At 30.7% G+C, this 19,699-nt stretch overlaps 2 protein-coding genes across 3 annotated transcripts; one reads left to right on the top strand and one right to left on the bottom strand.

Annotated features, from left to right (window-relative positions):
* Window positions 1-1,676: 1,676 nt before the first annotated feature.
* LOC112280553 (gibberellic acid methyltransferase 2) lies at window positions 1,677-3,750 on the bottom strand. The gene is made up of 3 exons (XM_024516158.3): window positions 2,947-3,750; window positions 2,540-2,824; window positions 1,677-2,378 (listed from the first exon to the last, which is right to left on the bottom strand). The coding sequence occupies exons 1-3, from the start codon at window positions 3,442-3,444 to the stop codon at window positions 2,007-2,009; spliced, it is 1,155 nt and encodes a 384-aa protein (XP_024371926.1). The 5' UTR covers window positions 3,445-3,750; the 3' UTR covers window positions 1,677-2,006.
* An 11,194-nt stretch (window positions 3,751-14,944) lies between these two features.
* LOC112280584 (2-methyl-6-phytyl-1,4-hydroquinone methyltransferase, chloroplastic) lies at window positions 14,945-17,533 on the top strand. 2 transcript variants are annotated; one of them, XM_090249007.1, is made up of 4 exons: window positions 14,945-15,692; window positions 16,356-16,409; window positions 16,566-16,872; window positions 17,054-17,533. In XM_090249007.1, exons 1-4 carry the CDS (start codon window positions 15,079-15,081, stop codon window positions 17,207-17,209), a joined length of 1,131 nt encoding a protein of 376 aa, XP_090105133.1. In that variant the 5' UTR covers window positions 14,945-15,078; the 3' UTR covers window positions 17,210-17,533. The 2 variants fall into 2 exon arrangements, with proteins under 2 accessions (XP_090105133.1, XP_024371990.1); XM_024516222.3 differs by lacking the exon at window positions 16,356-16,409.
* Window positions 17,534-19,699: the final 2,166 nt, after the last annotated feature.

Genomic DNA, 19,699 nt, shown 5'->3' with positions numbered 1-19,699 from the left:
CTTAAGGGTTGGAAAAAGCACTTAGGAGGCAGTCGAGAAGCAGCACAATATGTAGTAGGTCCTACACAGCAGCACCACAAGTCAAGTCAGTGTTGGGTTGGAGGTCATGTGATTTCCAACAGAGCAGTAAACTTTTCCAATCATCATGTCTATCAAGTCTAGTCTTGCAAGGTTGTGTCTCATATTTGCCTATAACATCAAAAGCCTAAGTAACATAATTCTATCTACACCAAACGAGAAGGTCTTCTGTAGTTAGTTTTTTACTTGAGATAATCAATCAAAAAATTGTAAGAAGAAAAGATAAGGTAGAATGTATTATTTTTTCTTTGTGGTATGAATGTTATTGTCTCTCCAAATTTGTAGTGGGCCTATCAAAAATTCTTTATTAAAAATTAAAAAAAGTCATATCAAATACTATTAAAAATATTTATAATATGTATATGTGTATATATATATATATATATATATGTTTTTTTGGATTTTTTGTTATTTTTAGAATATTACACAAAAAATAATATTTAAACTTATACTAAAAGATTTATAAACATGCTTTATAAATTCTTTTCACTTTGCACTATCTCCTACAACCAAAGCTTCTAGAAGAGAGTTTTCCTTCATCAAGCAATAAACTATTGTAAAACCATTAAACCATGGTCTTTCAAAATAGGCTTCAAAGAATAAATACTCTTTTACCACTATTTTGTAGATTAATTTTAAAATTTGTAATATTTATGTAAGTAAGAAAAGATTATGGTTGCAAAGGTTTAAATGTGTAAATAATAAAACATATATATAGGGAGAGGTATGCAGCTTAATTTATAACCTCAATGAATAGAAATTACATAAAATCATGCATAAATTTTATAATTTAAGTGGGGTTATTTAAGCAATATTTCCAAGTATTGAAATGTTGCCAAAGCTTGCAACATCAATCAACACGATTATATATATATATATATATATATATATATAATAAAAATAAAATATTCATCTTTGTTTGGATTAATGAAGTATTAACGAGGAAAATAATCATAATTATATTTGTGGCAGAATAGACAATAAAGTATAAGTTTCTTTTATAAACATGGCAATGTGTGGCTATTGATATTTAAAAAATATTAAAAGAGATGATACCATGGTATAAAATATAATTCTTAATTAAAAGTTATGATTATAATTTTTTTATTAGTGAAATTGATAAAAATAACTGTTTGGTAAAAATATTTTTTAAACCAAAAAAGCTATGTTATTTTAGAAGTAACTTACAAAATGTATACTAGATATTATAAATATAAGTTTGGACTTATCTGTTTAATATAAATTTATGGTTCTGCCCATTTTGCAAATATTACATTAAAATATTACGTGTTTTAAGTTGTATAATAGATTTAAAATTTAGTGATTATCAGAATTAATTTAAACAATTTTTTTATTAAGCCAAGTAAATATCATTGTATAAAAAATTCAAAAAAATAACTAATTGTATAAATATTTAAACATCATATTTTTTTTACACATAGAAAAAAAAAAATACAACAAACTTTGCTTCAATTAAGGCTTTAACTAGGGTTTTTTCTCTGTTTGTTTATTCAACTAAGTATTTGAATTAAATTGATGTAAACCTACATCTCCAAATGATAGTATAGTTTACATCACATACTAACACATTGTTCATGTCCACTTTGTGAGCAATTTTAATACGCTCACAATAATTATTAGATTATAAACAGTTTGAAATTTCTTGTTGGATGCATCAAATACTTTGTCTGCAGGATCAATGTTTTCCTGTATGGAATACAGAAATCCAGGTATGATGTTTTCATCTATATATTATTTTAAACCAAAATACCCTGTGAAAACAATGTCTTTAGATTGACTTGTATTGTATGAGTATTTGTATACTGCACATTTCTAACACCCAGCTGCTCCAGGTTTCACTAATCGGCTGAAGCGGAACCATGAGCCTTTCGAAGAACTGCCTGCCATCTTGTGTCCGATAAAGCTCTTCACTTTCTGATAAGAATGCCCATGCAAATATTCATAATCATTGGAAACTGGGGTTTCTTCTCCAAGTAATCCTTCTCAATGTGCTTGCTGAATCGTTCCATCAAGGCTTCGGTGAGCTCGGGAGCCATGTGTGCAGAAAGCATGCCCCCAAGTCCACCTCTCAATATACCTGTCCACCATTTCGCATACGACTGTGCATCTTTCAAAATCAGCTCAGGATTCGGGGGCGAGAACGGATGCTTGTGGATGTATTCCAGTTTCTGGATATGGAAACAGGAGGTCTCATGATCTACGACTTCTTCAACCTCCTCTTTGCTAGGATGACAATTTGGGACGTTGAAGGTGTCCAGAAGCTCCTCCGGCATGACTCCCTGCACATGAACGAAAAGTTTGTAGCAACTTAAAATTTGTATAGGTATCGGCGAATAGATTGATGCTTTTGGATGGGTAGATATGCTAGCAAGGGAATCATAGCATGTGAGAAAGAGAGAGAGAGGGAGAGAGGAGAACTTTAAGGACAAAGCCAACGAACCTCAGCCACGAGCTCCCTCCATGCGGTCTCTACTTTCCACAATGCTAACTGCATACTGTCTTCAGACATCTGTCGTTCGGGATGGGCTCGATCTGGTCGCGAGGGGAAGTAAAACGCAAGCACTCCACCAGATGCCAATTCCTCTGCTCTGCACTGAAAGAATTTGCGCAATCCTTCCCTCGAGGTATCTGCGAACACCTCGGCCACTGCAGGGCTGGCGCCGTGTGAACTGATACAGCCTCTATTGAACGTGGGCGAAGACTCGTCTGTGATCGATTTAGGGATCTGTTCAAAAGTTAGTGAAAAAGACACTGTTTAGATTCGGCAGAATTGTTAGCCCTCTATGGTTAAAAAGGATTTTGTGCACTGGTACTGTCTCGTTGTACAAACAATCCCAGAGATCATACCTCCGGTAAGTAATGCAGCGTAAGCGTTGTTATAGCGACGTGCAAGCTTGACCGTGGAAACATTCGGTTGAATTGATTGCCTGGAACACCTGCTGCAAACCATGTCCTCTCCTCCACATTTCCATTGCCACCATCTCGACTTGCCAATGGTGGGAACTGGTTAAACAAAGTGTTGAAGTCGTTGGTTGGCAGATCAGCAAAATAACACAAGAAGTCTCTTTCAGATATCTCTGGCCTAGACTTCAACGTCTCCGTCACAAACTTAGCGAGGCCGATCGTGTTAGCGCCCACGGCACATCCAAAATCCGCGTAGTAAATTGGCCCGGCGCCTTGGGGCGGCGAGAAATGGTGCAAGAGAAATTCCTCGAGGGACGGCACAATGCAAGCGCTCAAAGTTTTGCTGGCTGCAGAATTGGATTTACTGTAGCTGCCTTCTCCCTGCCCTCCCTGGGTTGCAAACGAGAGCTTTCCTTTCGATTCTTCTGTACGTTGCGCCATCTCTCGACGGTCTAATCCAAACGAGGAAAAGAAACAAAAACCGACAAAATTTCCGTGCTACGAGGCCCAACGGCACTGAAGACACACAGCTCCTTGCTGCTTACTACCTGGAGTAAACCCTTAGAATCGCAACATATAGAACACGAGCAGAAACGAAGAGGATAGACCTAAAATACTAGACACCGATCACACGAGGCTACTTCACTGGAATAGGAGAAAAAAACACTGGAACAAGAAGCTGGGACCTCTCAGGCCATCCCAGAAACCAGACAGAGACTGGAAGCTAGTAAGAAAGTGCGATGGAAACGTGGGTGAAATTGGGAGGGACTGGATTGAGTCATCGCGGTTTTATTCATGGCCATGGTGCCAGGAATCTCTAGCTATGCTGTCGACATCCCTTGCTTTGATACTTCGTCCTCCCTTTCCTCGCTTTCGAACAGCCCTCTTCCGCCACTCCGTTCGCAACTACGCATGTCGATTTTTGTAGACTCCGCACCAATATCTCACATATTCGAAGACTTTTAGGGTGACCATTCATCATCTCTACTTCCTTTTCAAGTGTGAGAAATGCCGTGTGAGATGACATTCCTAGTTGAATACCATGTCTTATACCCAGTATAAGACATAAAAGCACAATTTTAGGTATTCGTGGTATTCATGGCATTGTAAAAAAAAATAACTGGCCTTCAAGTTTGGGGGCAGCAGGTTTTAAGTGTGACTGAAGTCTCTGAAAGTTGCTGCCTTCCTGTTCCGATCTTATCTCTCTTGTAGGTTTGGTTTAGATGGTGGCTACTAAGAAAACCAAAATGGCATAAGATTTCATAAGCAAGTGTACCCTTGGCTATATCACCTTGCACAAGTTGATCCAGGGCAGCAAGGGCAAGTTCATCAGTCTTGCTAGCAATTATTTGTTCCTTAAGAAGTCCATATTTGAGTTCAATGTTATGCTTTTCAAGATTGGCATGCTTCATCAAAGAGTAAACAATATTGACTTGGACACCACTTGCACCTGATGACTGGCATTGTGCGATGAGCTGACTGGTCAGTTCAATTCTGGGCTTCGCAGGATTTTAGAAGCTAGCTCTTACGCAGAGAACAGCCTTTGGGGCGGATAAGTCACTCTGTCATTTGTGTCTGAATTGTTCACAGTATAGGACATTGTGCCACAATAATCTGTTTAGGATTTTTGGAGTTGGCACCATGCACTGCATGTGTGCTTGAACCGAGTACGTCAGTCTTTTTTTATTTTTTTTTATTTTTATTTTTTAATAGCACAGAGAGGCGTGTTAAACTTCACATACATATAAGATTTTCGTTATTGAACTTTTCTGGTTTCTTCAACTTTGTATCATTCTGTTGTGTGAGTGTGCTCAAATAGATTTGCTTCTTTTGGGTTGCAACAACTGTATGAAGTTGTCAAGTTTCCTTTGAACAAACTGTAATATACACAGCTTACAGGTCTTTCCAGCTCTATTTGGTTTTGGGTCATTTGTAAAATATATTTTTCTATTTGGTAGTTACCTCCTTCTACAAAAAGTCTACTTGCAGGCGTCAAACACAGAAATGGCTATGGATAAAACATGAATGAAGATTGATCCTGGAGCTCTCAAAATACAGTAGTTTTAAGATATTTGTAGTCCATATGGAATAAAGTGTTTTATTTCAAGTTGCAATCAAAGATTCCAAAATCAGTGGATGTTTACTGGATCACAAATAGGGGGTTTCTTTCAAGCCAGTATTTATCACAGGGGAGAACAAATCAGGGCATAGAGTTATAAATTAAGCTTGGTAAAAGGGAGGGCACACATTGAGCTCTTTATCCAAATTATAAAAATATATAATTATGTGCATTCTTACTTATTTATTGATTTTGAATGTGATAGATTGTATTTTAGACCATTTGTTAAATTGTGCTAGTAATTTTTAATTTGATTCTTATACATATGATGGTATTAATTATTATATATATATATATATATATATATATTGCACAATTTTGAAATATAATGACACATTTGTGAGTAACTGTCCTGAATAGGACCCAACTGCCTCTGTAGGTGCTCTTGTGACTGCAAACTCTCCAGTCCATCAACTGTATGCTGCAATCTAAACCTGCAATCAAAACAAGGACAATCCATACATCGTAAAATACTTTTTTCAAGAAGGAAAAAAAGAATAAAAAAATAAGAAAGAAGACATTTACGTGCAAAATTGTGCAAGTTATTTACATTTAGTATCTAATATCCTATCAAGTTTTGTCTTTCTTGATTTTATTTATTTAATATTGTGTCAATAATTTTTGTGTTTTTAGATTTAATCTTTCAATAATTTTTATCTTTTGATTATTTTATACATATATACATATATATATATATATAGATATTAAAGCCACACCTTCCTTGCAATATGATAATGAATTTAGTCCAACATCACTCTACCACATGTAGTGTGCTCATGACCATGGCTTGATGTGGATGAACTGGATCATCATGTGCCAAAATGTGTTTGTTCCTTTCCTCTGTCCGAGACTTTCTTCATGAGTGCAAAGGAAAATCCCATCTTTTGTACCCAAGACTCTCCTCAAGAAGCACAAAAAAGACAAACAAGGACTATTGCCAAGTTTGTCATCCAATGTAGGAATAGTATAACTTAGATCTGTTAGAATGGAATTGTATAGCTTAGGTTTGTTAGAGTAGAATTGTATCACACCTATTGCATCTTATTAAGGCGCAATCGAATTATGCAAGCAATGCTTTCTATGGTCTAAATAGTCTTATATCAAAAAATTATTGGTCCTTCTATCTTATGAAAAACTTATAATTTTTTTGCAAGTTTTGAAGAATATTTGTTGAGCTATCCATTCTAGTTGTCTGCAACTTCATAATCACTATCAATTGTGTGTTTAGTTGTACATATCCTGGTAAGGCTACAAATTACATCTGGAGTTTCTTGCACATCTTGCTTGTGAAGTTTTAGTACTAATCAAATTTTAAATGCTTTTGGTGGTCATAGTAAGGACACAATTGATAAAACATTAGCTTATAAGACAATAGCAATTAAACCTTTTTAATGCAAGTAATATGATGATTTTGGTATTCAAATGAAGCTTTATTAATATTTTTTTAAATGGCATTTGATAAATATTTTGCATTTGTAATGAGCACAAAAACCAAAGCATAGAAAAATAGAAGATGATGACATATTTATCTTTAATGAGGATTTTGTTTTTTTTGTTTTTTTTTTTTTTGTATTAAGGTGTAGTATGCATGTTCTCATTATTATTTTGAATTTTGGTTTCAGATTATATCCCATCTATACATTGGTTTAAACTTAAGAAGTTCTTATTTATATTACATTTTGTTCTATGTCAGGTCAATACTATATAGTTCAAGGAAAATATAGAAGAAAATATAAGTACAATAAAGCAAATATTTTAATATCATCACTATTAAGTAAGAAATCAATATTCTAAATTAATATATTTGGATTATTTTCTTGTTAAAACTTTTACATGTTTTTATAATATATATAAAATATTAATTTATATTCAATGTAGCTATTGATCTAATATTAATATCGAGCTTTTTGCATAGATTGACCGTGCCATTGTTTGAAATATAAAGAGTCTTAAATCATAAATTAGTAATAGTAAAACTATTTTAGCAAGTAATACATTTATTCTTGAAAATTATCAACAATGTATGTATTTTCAAATATACATGCTTAAATTGTAAAACAAAACTTAGTTGAATCACAAAGCTAAATAAGAATAGAAGAATTAGAATTTGTAGTAGCAAATGCCTCTAAAGACAAAAGATGATGTCAAATTTTTATTAGTATTTCTTTATAAAGTCTTATAATTAAATAATTACAAACCTAAATAAAGATGTCGGCATCAAAGGTTTAGACTTATGCATGTGGGTCCTTGCTTGAACATGGCATGGAAAGCAAAATGATTATAATATTCTATGTTTAAGCAACTATTCTATTTATATTGCCATCTACTTTGTAAAAATTACAATCTTTGCCTTGTGGCATGCAACATTAGATCATTGCATTTTTCAACCTCCTTGTTTGGTAGTCTCTTATACTATAACACTATCAATAGTCATGACACCTAAGCTTTAAGGTATTTCATGCATACAATAAGGCTCTTGCAATGGATCTCAACGACGTTGGAGTGCTAATGAATTAACTGTAGTGAGTGAATAAGATGTCGGTTGGATGGTGGTTTCTTGTTGGTTTCATTGTTTAGAGTTATGTGGATAGAATTTAGATTTTATTTGGAAGAATGGAAAGAATAAGAGAGAGATGTTGATATATAAGGATTTTGTATGGAGCTATGAAGGATTTGACATTGAAATAGAGGTTGAATTATGGTTTTGCATGTTTTACACAATTGCATTAGTTTTCTTATAAATGGTAGTTAAATGAGATTCTTTAGGGATGTTGGAATATATATATATATATATATATATATATATTAAATAGATATTTAATTTAGAAATAATAATAATGACTTGATAAATAGATTTTAATAATAGAATAGGCCTTAATATATATCTTTAGCATTTAGTTTATGTACAAAACTTAATTTTAATATAAAGTAAAAATTTATAGAAAATACTTGATTAATTATGTTTAATGTAGATATAATTGAATCCCATCTCTTTGATAAGACTAGAAACTCATTATAAAATATTTATTAAGAAATTATCTTATTTTTTTGCATGACTTAAATAACATTTACTTTTGTAGAATGTAAGATGGAATTTCCTTTTGTATTTTAATGTAGTAGATTGAAAAATTAATTAAATAAATAAATGCTACTTATTAAATATACATTAATTTTTTTATATCTAAGCAATAATCTTTTGATACATACTTCGGCTATTTTACAAATTTTGATATAAGAAACATTGAAGATATTTATTTCAAATGCTTCTTCCATCCAAATGTTAATATCCTACATTAGGCAACTTTCTTTGAAGTATTTATTATTTTGCCTTTTTTCAAAGCTATGCAATTGTAATACTCAAATCTAACTAAAATACAATTATAGTGACTATTATATTAATAAGATAATAATAAAGCAAAGTTGCTATTACACACATCTTTGCAACTATCTATTTGATTTATATGCTAAGAAGTTTGATTTTGGCCTTTGACATCTTTTTGTTAAAAATTCTACTCTTAATCATCCATCTTCTTTAAACATGTCAGTACATTCTATTGTAAGACACTTGTCACTTGAAATTCAATAAATGGTGTAACAACTTCCAATAAGATCTAAAACTTATAATATTTTTAACTACTATTTAGCAGCAAGGGCCAAGAATTTTAGCACCACCTTCAAATGTTTAAAATCAACATAGAGTCCTACAAAATTAGTTATTGCAAGGACATACATTTGTTGCAAGTTTATTAGAAACAATGAAGGGATTGGATTTCCAATATGATTATCATTATAATCAAAGAAGTACCATCATTCAATTATTTTTTGTTCATCCTCCTTTAGTGGAGCTTATACAAAAGTATCCTTATATTATCTTCTTAGATTGTACATACAAGACAAATAAATTTTGAATACCACTCGTTCATATTGTAGGCATGATTTCTTTGAATTCCACTTTTTCATCATATTTTGTATTTTTGAAAGATAAGAAGGATCAGATTATTCTTTGATAATTCATTAGAAAGGATTAAATCTCTCTTTGATAATGAAGTGACACTACTTAGATTGGTGACTAATAATAAACTAGTAATAATATTTCCAATACAAAAAACAATTCCTATGGCAACTAATTTTTTTTGTGCTTGGCATATTAACAAGAACATTCTTGCTAATTATAAGTAAGGATTTTCTATAGATGAATGAAAAAAATTCATGTAGTATTAGAATTAAATTGTGACTAGACATAAAATTGATATTTTTTAACTAAATTAATAAAAACTTAAATAGAACTATGTCAAGTATTTTTTTATTTCTATTAATCACTTAATAACAACTTAATTGCCTTGAAAAGAGAGAGTTATTATTACTTGGTCCTCTTGATGCTTGTATTTTAGAACTATCAACAAGTTGAGGATGGAAGGAAGTCATGCTGCTTTAAAGAAGTCGCTTCAAATATCTACAATAGACTTTCATGATATTTGGAATAATATTAAAATATATTTTGGGCATTAAGAAAGAAAGCTTCAAGTAAAAAATGGAGATAAAAAAGTCCAAAATTAAATTGAATTGAGCAGATATTATTATGATTAAGTGATATATAAAATTTCTTATTTTATACTATTAAATATATGTGTAGTTATAGAGGCATCAAATAAATAGAAAGAATGTATAAGATAATTTACTATTACTTTTGATATTCCATATAAATATATATTGCATGAATATCTTGCAACTAATGGTTTTCTAAAACCATTTGATTTCGATCCAAAATGGCAACTTAACCCTCTTTTGCATGTACCATTGTCTTTCAACTATGCCATCTAGTAAAATCTTTTAAAAATAGATACACTATCCAATCAGTTGAATAATATATATCTTAGATTGGATCTTGATCAACAAGCAAAGATATAGTCAATCTTATAAGAATTGACATTCCAGCAATATTGAATTCCAAACAATCCTAATTGCCAATATTTTTGGAGACATCTTTTAAGTGCATTAAATTGCAATAAATCACAATCTTTTATTTTTTTAAAAACCCTCATTGTTTGAAGTTGTGAATGAATAACAACGGCAATATAAGGCATGTGGCCAAGTTGGATTTAATATCAAAATATGTTTTGCACTACCATATCTAATTTAATTAATATTTTGTATTAGAATTTTTAAACATAATTAAAATTAAATCAATTAAAGTTGTTGATATTAAAAAAGTTATAAGTTATATTGATAGAAATTGGAAATTTTTTAAGAATGAAAAAATAATTATTATTTAGAAAGTCTTATCCTATATTTGTAAGAATTCTTCTAAAGATCTTGAATAATTTAAGACTTATCAACTTAACATGGATAATCCAATATGAAGAAAGAATGAGCCTTTGTCAAGAAGTAATAATTAATACAATACTATCTTTGACTTCTTCATTATGATTGACAAAATTCTTATAATTTCTAATATTTTATTCTATCAAATTGGAAGTAATCCATTGACAATATTGAAGATAAAGAACATATTAAAATAATATTTTATTTTATTTTATTTTATTTTATTTATTGTTAAATGTGAAACATTTGTGCAAATAGAACACTTATATTTTTCATGGTTTATCTTGTAGAAACTTTATTACAAAAAAATAAGACAATAATATGGCCAAATTATTTAATTCAAGAGAGTTTTTCAACATGTAGGAAGATATAGAATATATAGTAGTCATCAATTAACTAAATGCTTTTATTTACAGTTTTCAATAGTGTACAAAATTTTAATATTTTCTTACAACTAGAAATTGAGTCAATTTCTAATATAGTTAAAAACTATTGCATTTTGATGCAATTGTTTGTGAAAGATTTTTGTATAAGCAATCATAGTCACCTCAATTTTTTGCATCAACTCTATACATTTACAATCACGGAATCTTTTCTAAATCTTAATGGAAGACTAAAGCTCATGTATTGAAATTCCAAATTATAACTATATGTTATATCTCCTAGCTTATACTTACTTGTTATATTGAAAGACAATGAATAATGTTATTGACATGGATGGCATGATTTCATGGTTATTTGAAATCTTTGATGAGATTGACCTTGAAAAGTATTTTATAGGTTGAAGAGACAATGGTTGGATTGCATGTAGCAATTAGCTTGACACAATTACTTGAATTTTGTAGTTTGATAATGAAAATATGTAAATATCTATTTTTGATAACTAACATTTTTGATATTTTTTTGTACAATATAATTTAATATTAAATAATTTGGAGGTTTTTTTTTGGAAAATTTTGGTTCTAAGTATAAAAAATTGATGTAATTTGTATTATAACTAATAAGATTTACATAATATATCAAGATAATTATTTAATATTATTATATGCTTTAAAAATTCAAAATCTTCTTATTAATATTAAATGAAATGATATTATATCTTTATCTACAAATTTTTCTATGAATTGCAATATAACATAAAAAAATTGATACTAAATTTACTTGATTTTTAAACATTGAGTCAAAAAAACAATTTTGTTGTTAAGTGCGATAATAAGCTTTTAGAATTTTATTTTGAAAGGTGCTTTAACATCTTTAGAATATAATAGTAATATCAAAATCTTCTCAATACATGCATTTGGAAGTGAAAGATATGTAAATTAATACAATATATTTTAGACATTTCATTGCATAAGAAAAATCTTGATGTTGTCAAAAAAGATTTGGCTTTTATTATAGAAAATCTAAGCACATTGCTTAAAAATATCCAAAGAAAGTGTTGCTACCACAAAATAAAGAGCATGATTTTTTGAATAGATAAGAAGTTAAAAATAAATTAATCAACTACAATATAAATTGTGTAATTAGAATCTTATGCAATATCTAGTAAAAGACTTATTCTTTCTTTTGAATCCTCTCTTTTTTTTATAATAGATTTTTTTTTAGGACCTAAAAATCACAATACCTTTATCTTATTAGATTTATAAGCTTCATCTTGTTCTATAAATTAAGTTTTTTAAAAAGATATATCATATTTTTAGCTAAAAAACTAAGTCTATATATATAAAAGTTATAGATGGTTCTTTTTATCTTTTAGTGATGTTATTCATGAAAATATTTTTTTAAATGTAACAAAAAATGGTCATAATAGCTCTATAATATTTTATATTACTAAGCCTCTTTCTAACTTATTCATTTTGAATTTATTGTGGCTAAAAATATATAATCTTTTAATAGACATGATTTATTATAATCTTATATTTTTTTCACAATACAATTAAAAAAATTTCTAATCAAAAGATGGATCATAATCCTAATATAATCAAATAATTATTTATAAGATTAAGAGTTCTTATATATGATAAAAAAAAGAAATAAATTTATTTATTAAATATGTTTTACCTATTTTTAATTAAAAAAATACTTCAAGTAATATTCTAATCTAATATAAAGATTATGAGGATGTATTTAAAAAATAAATGCAAATATTCTTTTGAAGCATTTTCCTTGCAACTACTCAATTATTCTTTAAGAATGAATTTAATTATTTTTTTGACCAATCTATAGTTTATAATAAAATAAGTTAGTTTCTCTTAAAGAATGTATTAATGAGAACTTGCCTAAGAATTTCATATTCCACTCAAAATCTCTAAAAATAGCTTTTATCTTATTTATAAAGAATAAAAGATAAATATCTATAGATGTATATAGATTATTGAAGAATTAACAAGATTATAATCAATAATAAGTATCTTCTACTTTTGATATTAGGATTTTTTTATCAATTGAATCAAGCTAAGATCTACACCGAAATAGATCTATGGAGAGCATAAAAATTTTATATTAAAAAAAGACATACATAGAAGATTGTATTTCAAATCAAGTATATTTTTTTTGAATATAATTTAATATCTTTTGGACTTACAAATCCTCTAACTACTGTATAATCTTAAACAAATGATATTTTTAGAGATTTTTTAGATGATTTTTTTGTTTGATATTTAAATAAAATTTTATTTTATTCTAAAAACATAGAAGAGCAAGACCATCTTATTTTTTGGATATTACAAAAAATTTAGAGGTAAAATATTCTATGCTAAGATAAAAAAATAAAATAAAATAAAAATTAAAGTGTATATTTCATACAATACTTGTTGATTTTGTAGGATACATAATTTTAAATAATGGCATTATAGTAGATTTAAAGAAAATTTTGACTTCTATGAATTAAAAAATTCTAAAAATAATAAAAGATATCTATATTTTTTATTTTTTTAATTATTATTGAATTTTTATCTATATTTTTTTCAAGTCATTACTTCATTTATACATTTGACTTTTATAGACAAACTTGAATCAAATAAAGAAATCATAGGAATATTCAAAGACTTAAAAATAACTTTTTATTCTAGCACCAATTTTATATCCAATTGACTTCTTGAAGCCATTTTTTATAGAAAAAAGCACATCAAACTATGCCTTAGATATAGTGTTGTCACGAACAAGAATAGATGTCAAACATCATTTTATAAATTCTCATTTAAGAAAATATAAATAATTCAGATTATGTATGAGATATATATATATATATATATATATATATATATAATGTAATTATAGATTCATCTCAAGAATGTTACCATTATTTAAAACGACATTTCTAGTACAATAACTATTTAGATAGATAATAAAAAAAACTCAAGTAATTTATATCAATACATATTTAGAATCATTGTTGAGCTTGTTGAAGTGTGTTTTGTCAAGATTTTTATTTCATATTAATTATTGATTAATAAAACAATAAGGTTTGTCATGTAACATATTAAGACAATCTTATCTTGCACAAAAAGAAAAGAAAAAAATGTAACTTATAGTCAACAACAAATAATTCTTCTAAAGCTGAAGTAATTTCATCTTTATTTTAAAAAATCAACATTAACTATTGATTAAAAAAAATAATAAAATTCATTCAAGTATTTCTTCAAATTTTCTTGTTTGTGATATTAAAAATAATTCTTTTAAATCTCAAGATACTTCAAAGTTTGAATTTAAGAACAACATTCTTTATTTTGTGAATAAGACCTTTGTTTTAATTTTAGTTGTTGCTCTTCTACATGTTTTTTACCACCTTGCAAGGAAAAAAACGTATAAATATATTTATTTTCCTACTTCTCTTCATAACTAAAGTAATTTATTCTTAAAACAATACTAAATCTTTCTTCTCAATTATTAATTCCTTCATAGTTTTTTTCTTATACATTGTTTAGTATGTTTCCTTTTAATGATTTTAGTCAATAACTTTAAATAAGTTTTTAAATTCCTATCAAATAAGTATATGCAGGAATAATCTCATTAAATATAGGGAAAATTAACTTATAATGTTTCTTCCGAAACATTATTACAAATAAACGTGAGCGCAGGGTATCAATATATGGAACCAATTAGGCATCAACCAGCTATCATCATCCATGAAAAGGACGATTTAGATACCTTCATCCTCATCCATTATTTGAATTAGGTCCGACATCGACAGCTCTAGAGGCGCCCGTGAATTTGGCGGGGATGACAAGCTGGAACGGAAGACCGCTGGAGACCACGAACGTGGCGCCCTGCAATATCACCACGACCACTACCACCGCTTTCAAAACACTGTCAGCCATCACTCTCCAACACGGTGAACGGTGATAGGTCCTCCTCGACGTCGTCGTCGTCTTTTTCGTCCTTGGTGTGGTTTTGTGTGGACACGGTGGCTCAGCTCTCGCCTCTCTTGTGATTGTGCCTCACTCACCTGGAACATTGACATGGCCTGGCTCTCACAGACAATTTTCCATTGCATAGATTCCTTTGCACTGCTTTCCCAAGAACATTTTGAGCCGCTGTTCGGGAGGTGATTTCTGTTCCTGTTACGGGAAGGACGGCCACGAAGCTTCTCTACGAATATTTGTGGAGTGGTGAGGTTTTTGGAGGTGGCCACAATGGCGACTTCTAGAGTTGCCGCGGCCTCGTCGTTGCAATACCAGCTGTTGGCTGGAACTACGCAGGATTGCAAGCAACGAACCGCGGTTAGTAGAATACCCATGGGCCTCGGCTCGTCTGGTTCTCTTCACAGGGGCGTCTCTAGGGGCCTACATGCGGAGGGGAGCCAGAGGTTTTGGGCCGGTGTCCTGAGGAGGAGCGTCGCTGTGCGAGCGAGTTCGAATCAGAGCATTTCTAGGCCGGCGGACAAGCCCCGCTTCATCCAGCACAAGCAAGAGGCATTTTGGTTCTATAGATTTTTGTCAATTGTGTATGATCATGTGATAAACCCCGGACATTGGACTGAGGATATGCGGGAGGACGCCCTGGAGCCTGCCGACTTGAACGACCCGAATCTGACGGTGGTTGATGTAGGGGGCGGCACTGGATTCACCACCCTTGGCATTGTCAAGACTGTGGACGCCAAGAATGTGACTATTCTCGATCAATCTCCACATCAGTTGTCCAAGGCCAAGGAGAAAGCGCCCCTCAAGGACTGCAAGATCATCGAAGGAGATGCCGAGGACTTGCCCTTCAAGACGGACTATGCTGACCGATACATTTCAGCGGGAAGGTACGACCAGTTTTTTCTTCTCAAGAAGATGTCCGGCGCCGATAATCCACTTTGTATATTCATCATGCTTCATATTTATATGCTTCCGGGGTGCCTCGAGTCCTTGGTTATCATTTTCGAGGTATCGAATCAAATGTCTGCTTACAGTTTTAATCTTCTGTAAAGAATTGGTCTTCTGCATCGTGGTTTGAGTTTGTTACTTGTTTATCCGTGCACGCTCCGCTCACGAATGGTTTTGACAGCTGATTCTGTGTGATTGTCGCAGAGACACGGTAGAGTTTCGCATTGCTTGAGTTTTCTATGAATTTTTTCTTGATATCTTGGTTATTTTCTTTTTAAACTAAGTAAGAAATGAGACGGTGTCAAGAGACTATTTGAATTCATTGTTTTCTGTATGGATGTTGTTTGTGTTGTCTGTGGAGTGTGCAGCGTGAGCGTTTTGTTTGTCTGTTATAACTAATAGGAACTGTCTCAGATTAATTCCTTCAACGTTTATTTTGCTTGTTATATTTTTCAAACCATACGTCTACGGGTTTTATCAACGAATACGGCCTATCTGAAAACCTGCTTAGTGTGCCTCATTGCAAAAATTGGAGAAGTAATAAGCGGATTTGAGCCTACATGTCAGCACGGCTTTTTGATTGTTTGGCTCGCTTCTTCCAGTAATGCTCTACTAATTTACACCATTGTGCCGTTCTCATTTCATATATGTTACAGGTGTTTATTTATTCTATTCTACTGATTTGATTGTCCCTTCACATTTCTGTAAGTATGCATTCAGCGCTCTAGTGTTCTGTTTAGCAAAACCCTAAACCCTAAACCTCGGTAGATATCATTTTGATGAATTTTTGGCAATTTCGTATGCTTGTGCAGCATTGAGTACTGGCCCGACCCTCAGCGTGGTATCACCGAAGCCTACAGAGTACTAAAGAAGGGAGGAAAAGCGTGCCTCATCGGTCCTGTGCATCCTTCGTTCTGGCTGTCCAAATTTTTTGCCGACGTATGGATGCTCTTCCCAACAGAAGACGAGTACATGGAGTGGTTCACAAAGGCTGGTTTTACTGACGTAAAGATTAAGAGAATTGGACCAAGTTGGTATCGAGGAGTTCGGCGTCATGGTCTCATTATGGGATGTTCGGTTACTGGAGTGAAGGCAGAAGCTGGAGAATCTCCGTTAAAGGTAAACCAATTTTGTTGCCGTGTACGGTCTTTGCATAAGGCAATTTATGGGTTAACCATTGTTTTAAAAGGTAATTACTGTATTAGTCATGTCTTTGCGAGCGTGTACAGTGCATAATCAGGGAACTGTGATACCTAGCACTTTTCTACGTCTTACTGATCATTTATTTCATTTTGTGCAGCTGGGACCGAAGGCAGAGGACGTGAAGGGCCCGTGGAATCCATTGTCCTTCGTTTACAGATTCATCGTCGGAGTTGTTGCTTCATTATACTATGTCCTTGTACCTATCTACATGTGGTTGAAGGACCAAATTGTTCCGAAGGACCAGCCTATTTAAAATGCTATTTTTTCACCCAATACCCCGTCTTTCTGCGGGTATAGCAGCAAGAAGTCCCCCTGAGTGATGTTTTTTTGTTCAATTGACGGGGCGGCAGTGTAAAGTTTGTTTCATACCCTAGGGAATTACACTCTTTTCATCTGTTTTGTAGCAGGAGTTTATCTACCAAGGCTATGTAGGTAGTGAAAGTCCAACACGATTCTTTCCGCCATTCATTAAATTGTTCCCTGAATATACCAACCATCAATGTAGCCAGTGTATTCAGAAATAAGTTCAGAGTCTACTGAAACGAAGTTTTGCTTTGCCGTCTGTGCATTACCTTGACGCTAGAATCCCCACACAATGAATGACAAATGTGAGTAAGTGATGAATTTTTGAGTTCAAATCATCAGCTCTTACCAGCAATAGACAAAAGAATATGAAAGTGGTGAAATGCAGCCTTGACAATCTTACACATGTTTCGAGAAAACGATTTTTAATAGGTAGAAGATTATTTTTATAACTTTCGCAGCATTATTTACCACATAGAAATGACTACACGTCTTTCAAATGTGAACTAATCGAATTAGACGGTGCATGTGTTCTCACCATGTAACGTTTCGGTAGACTCTAAGTTATACTTTATTGTTTTCATTTAATTTTCACTATATATAGTGAATAGGTGCGTAGTCATATATAACCATCTTTTCTTTTTGGAATATTTGTTCTCCTCTGGCGAGCATTTTGTGGGAAGAAAATACGTAATAGTAAATTAGTACTATTTGATGACTAAATTCAGTACTACGGACCGATACAATAAATAATGCGTGTATGACTACTTTAAACAATGTTAAATTCATGATCACTCTGTGTAGTTTCTCTATATTTGATGCGTAATAAAACGAAATAAACTTTTGATGAAGTTCAGTCTCTGCCTCAAGGTTTTTAATCTTGAAAATCACCATTCTACTGTTGATTAGATAAATTCCGAAGTAAATAGAACTTAGTATAAATAGATAGAAATAAATTGGGTGTATAATATTTTTTTAACACACAGCTAAGAAACTTTTTAGAAGATGATTGAACCATGAGGTGTCATGAAGCTATGAAAAATCCTCTTAGATGGTCTTTATATCTTAAAACCCATTGCGAAAGCATCCTACAACTTTGACTTTTGATTCATAGTGTTGTAGCTTTAATTAAAAGATCCACATGATCTTTTAATTAATTAGTATATATGGATCCAAGACAGACAATATTCAATACTATGAATATATTTTTTTGTCTTCTTCTCTCTAATTGTTTGTATTTTGCAATAGCTATTCTACTATTTTTCAGTTCTAGATTTTGTCATTTTTTTCATTCTAATCATAATTTAAGACTCTCTACTCTTTCATACTTGGAAATAGTCTTGTATATATATATATATATATATATATATATATTGTTTTTATTTTTATTTTTTTGGTTGTAAATAAACACATTTTATTTTTCATCTCTCTCTCTTTCTCTCTCTCTATATATATTAGTCTTTGATAGATTAACAAGACTAGTATATTGAATTGGAATATTTTAAATATTAAAATAAAATATTAGTTATTGTCTATTTTTAATGTACCTTAAATATTTTTTATTAATTGATATTTTTAAATTTTTTGTTAAATATTTTATTTTATTTATATTTTCTTTTTAAGTATTTTTATATATTAAAAAAATTGGTAGTTTAGAAAAATTCTAGGTATACACTCTCTCTTTCATTGAGTGCAAATTTAATTTAATTTAATTTTTGTGTAAATGAAGTTTTTGCTCTATGGCGTCAGGGTGTCCACCTAGTGGTTTCCTTATTTTATAGTTTATTTTATCTAAAATGATTTAGTAAAATCTAAAATGGTCTAAATAAAAAAATCAGTACTTGCAATTCATTAACTTATTTTTACTTAAACAACAAATATTCAAAATGGTTCGTGATAATAAACATATTGTGTTATAGTTTCTTCAACAAACATCCTCTTTTGTATAAATTGTTCTATTCCAAATAAGCTTAGAAATAGAATAATATCAATCAAAGAACCAAAATTTGTTGTTTTTAAGAAGTTTGATTGTAACACATCAAATTTTTTGTGGACTTATTATCCACTTACAATCTAATATTATATTTTAACTACAAAGATTATTTAACTCCAACATATTCCGTTAGGTTTATAAGATTATTGCATAGTTGACTAACTTAATATTGGTTTTTTGCATGTTAGGAGAAATAAGATACAATTTTGATCAACTTAAATAATATTTTAACATGATTTGTATTTGTAAATGTAACATGTAGATAAAATATTTTGTTCAAGAATTACAAGAATTATAACTAAATATTTTTATAGTTTGATAGCAATAATTTTTACTTATAAAAATATACAATTATGAGTGGAAGATATGCAAATTGATATTTTATAATTTTATTTTTTTATAAAATATAAGAAAGAGATGAAATTTGTAAGTAGGTTTGTGTGTGTA

Source organism: Physcomitrium patens, chromosome 3 (assembly GCF_059467195.1).
Source record: "Physcomitrium patens ecotype Gransden chromosome 3, ASM5946719v1, whole genome shotgun sequence".
Taxonomy (NCBI): Eukaryota; Viridiplantae; Streptophyta; class Bryopsida; order Funariales; family Funariaceae; genus Physcomitrium; species Physcomitrium patens.
Note: the sequence above shows the minus strand (reverse complement) of the source record. Positions and strands in the feature narration are given on the sequence as shown.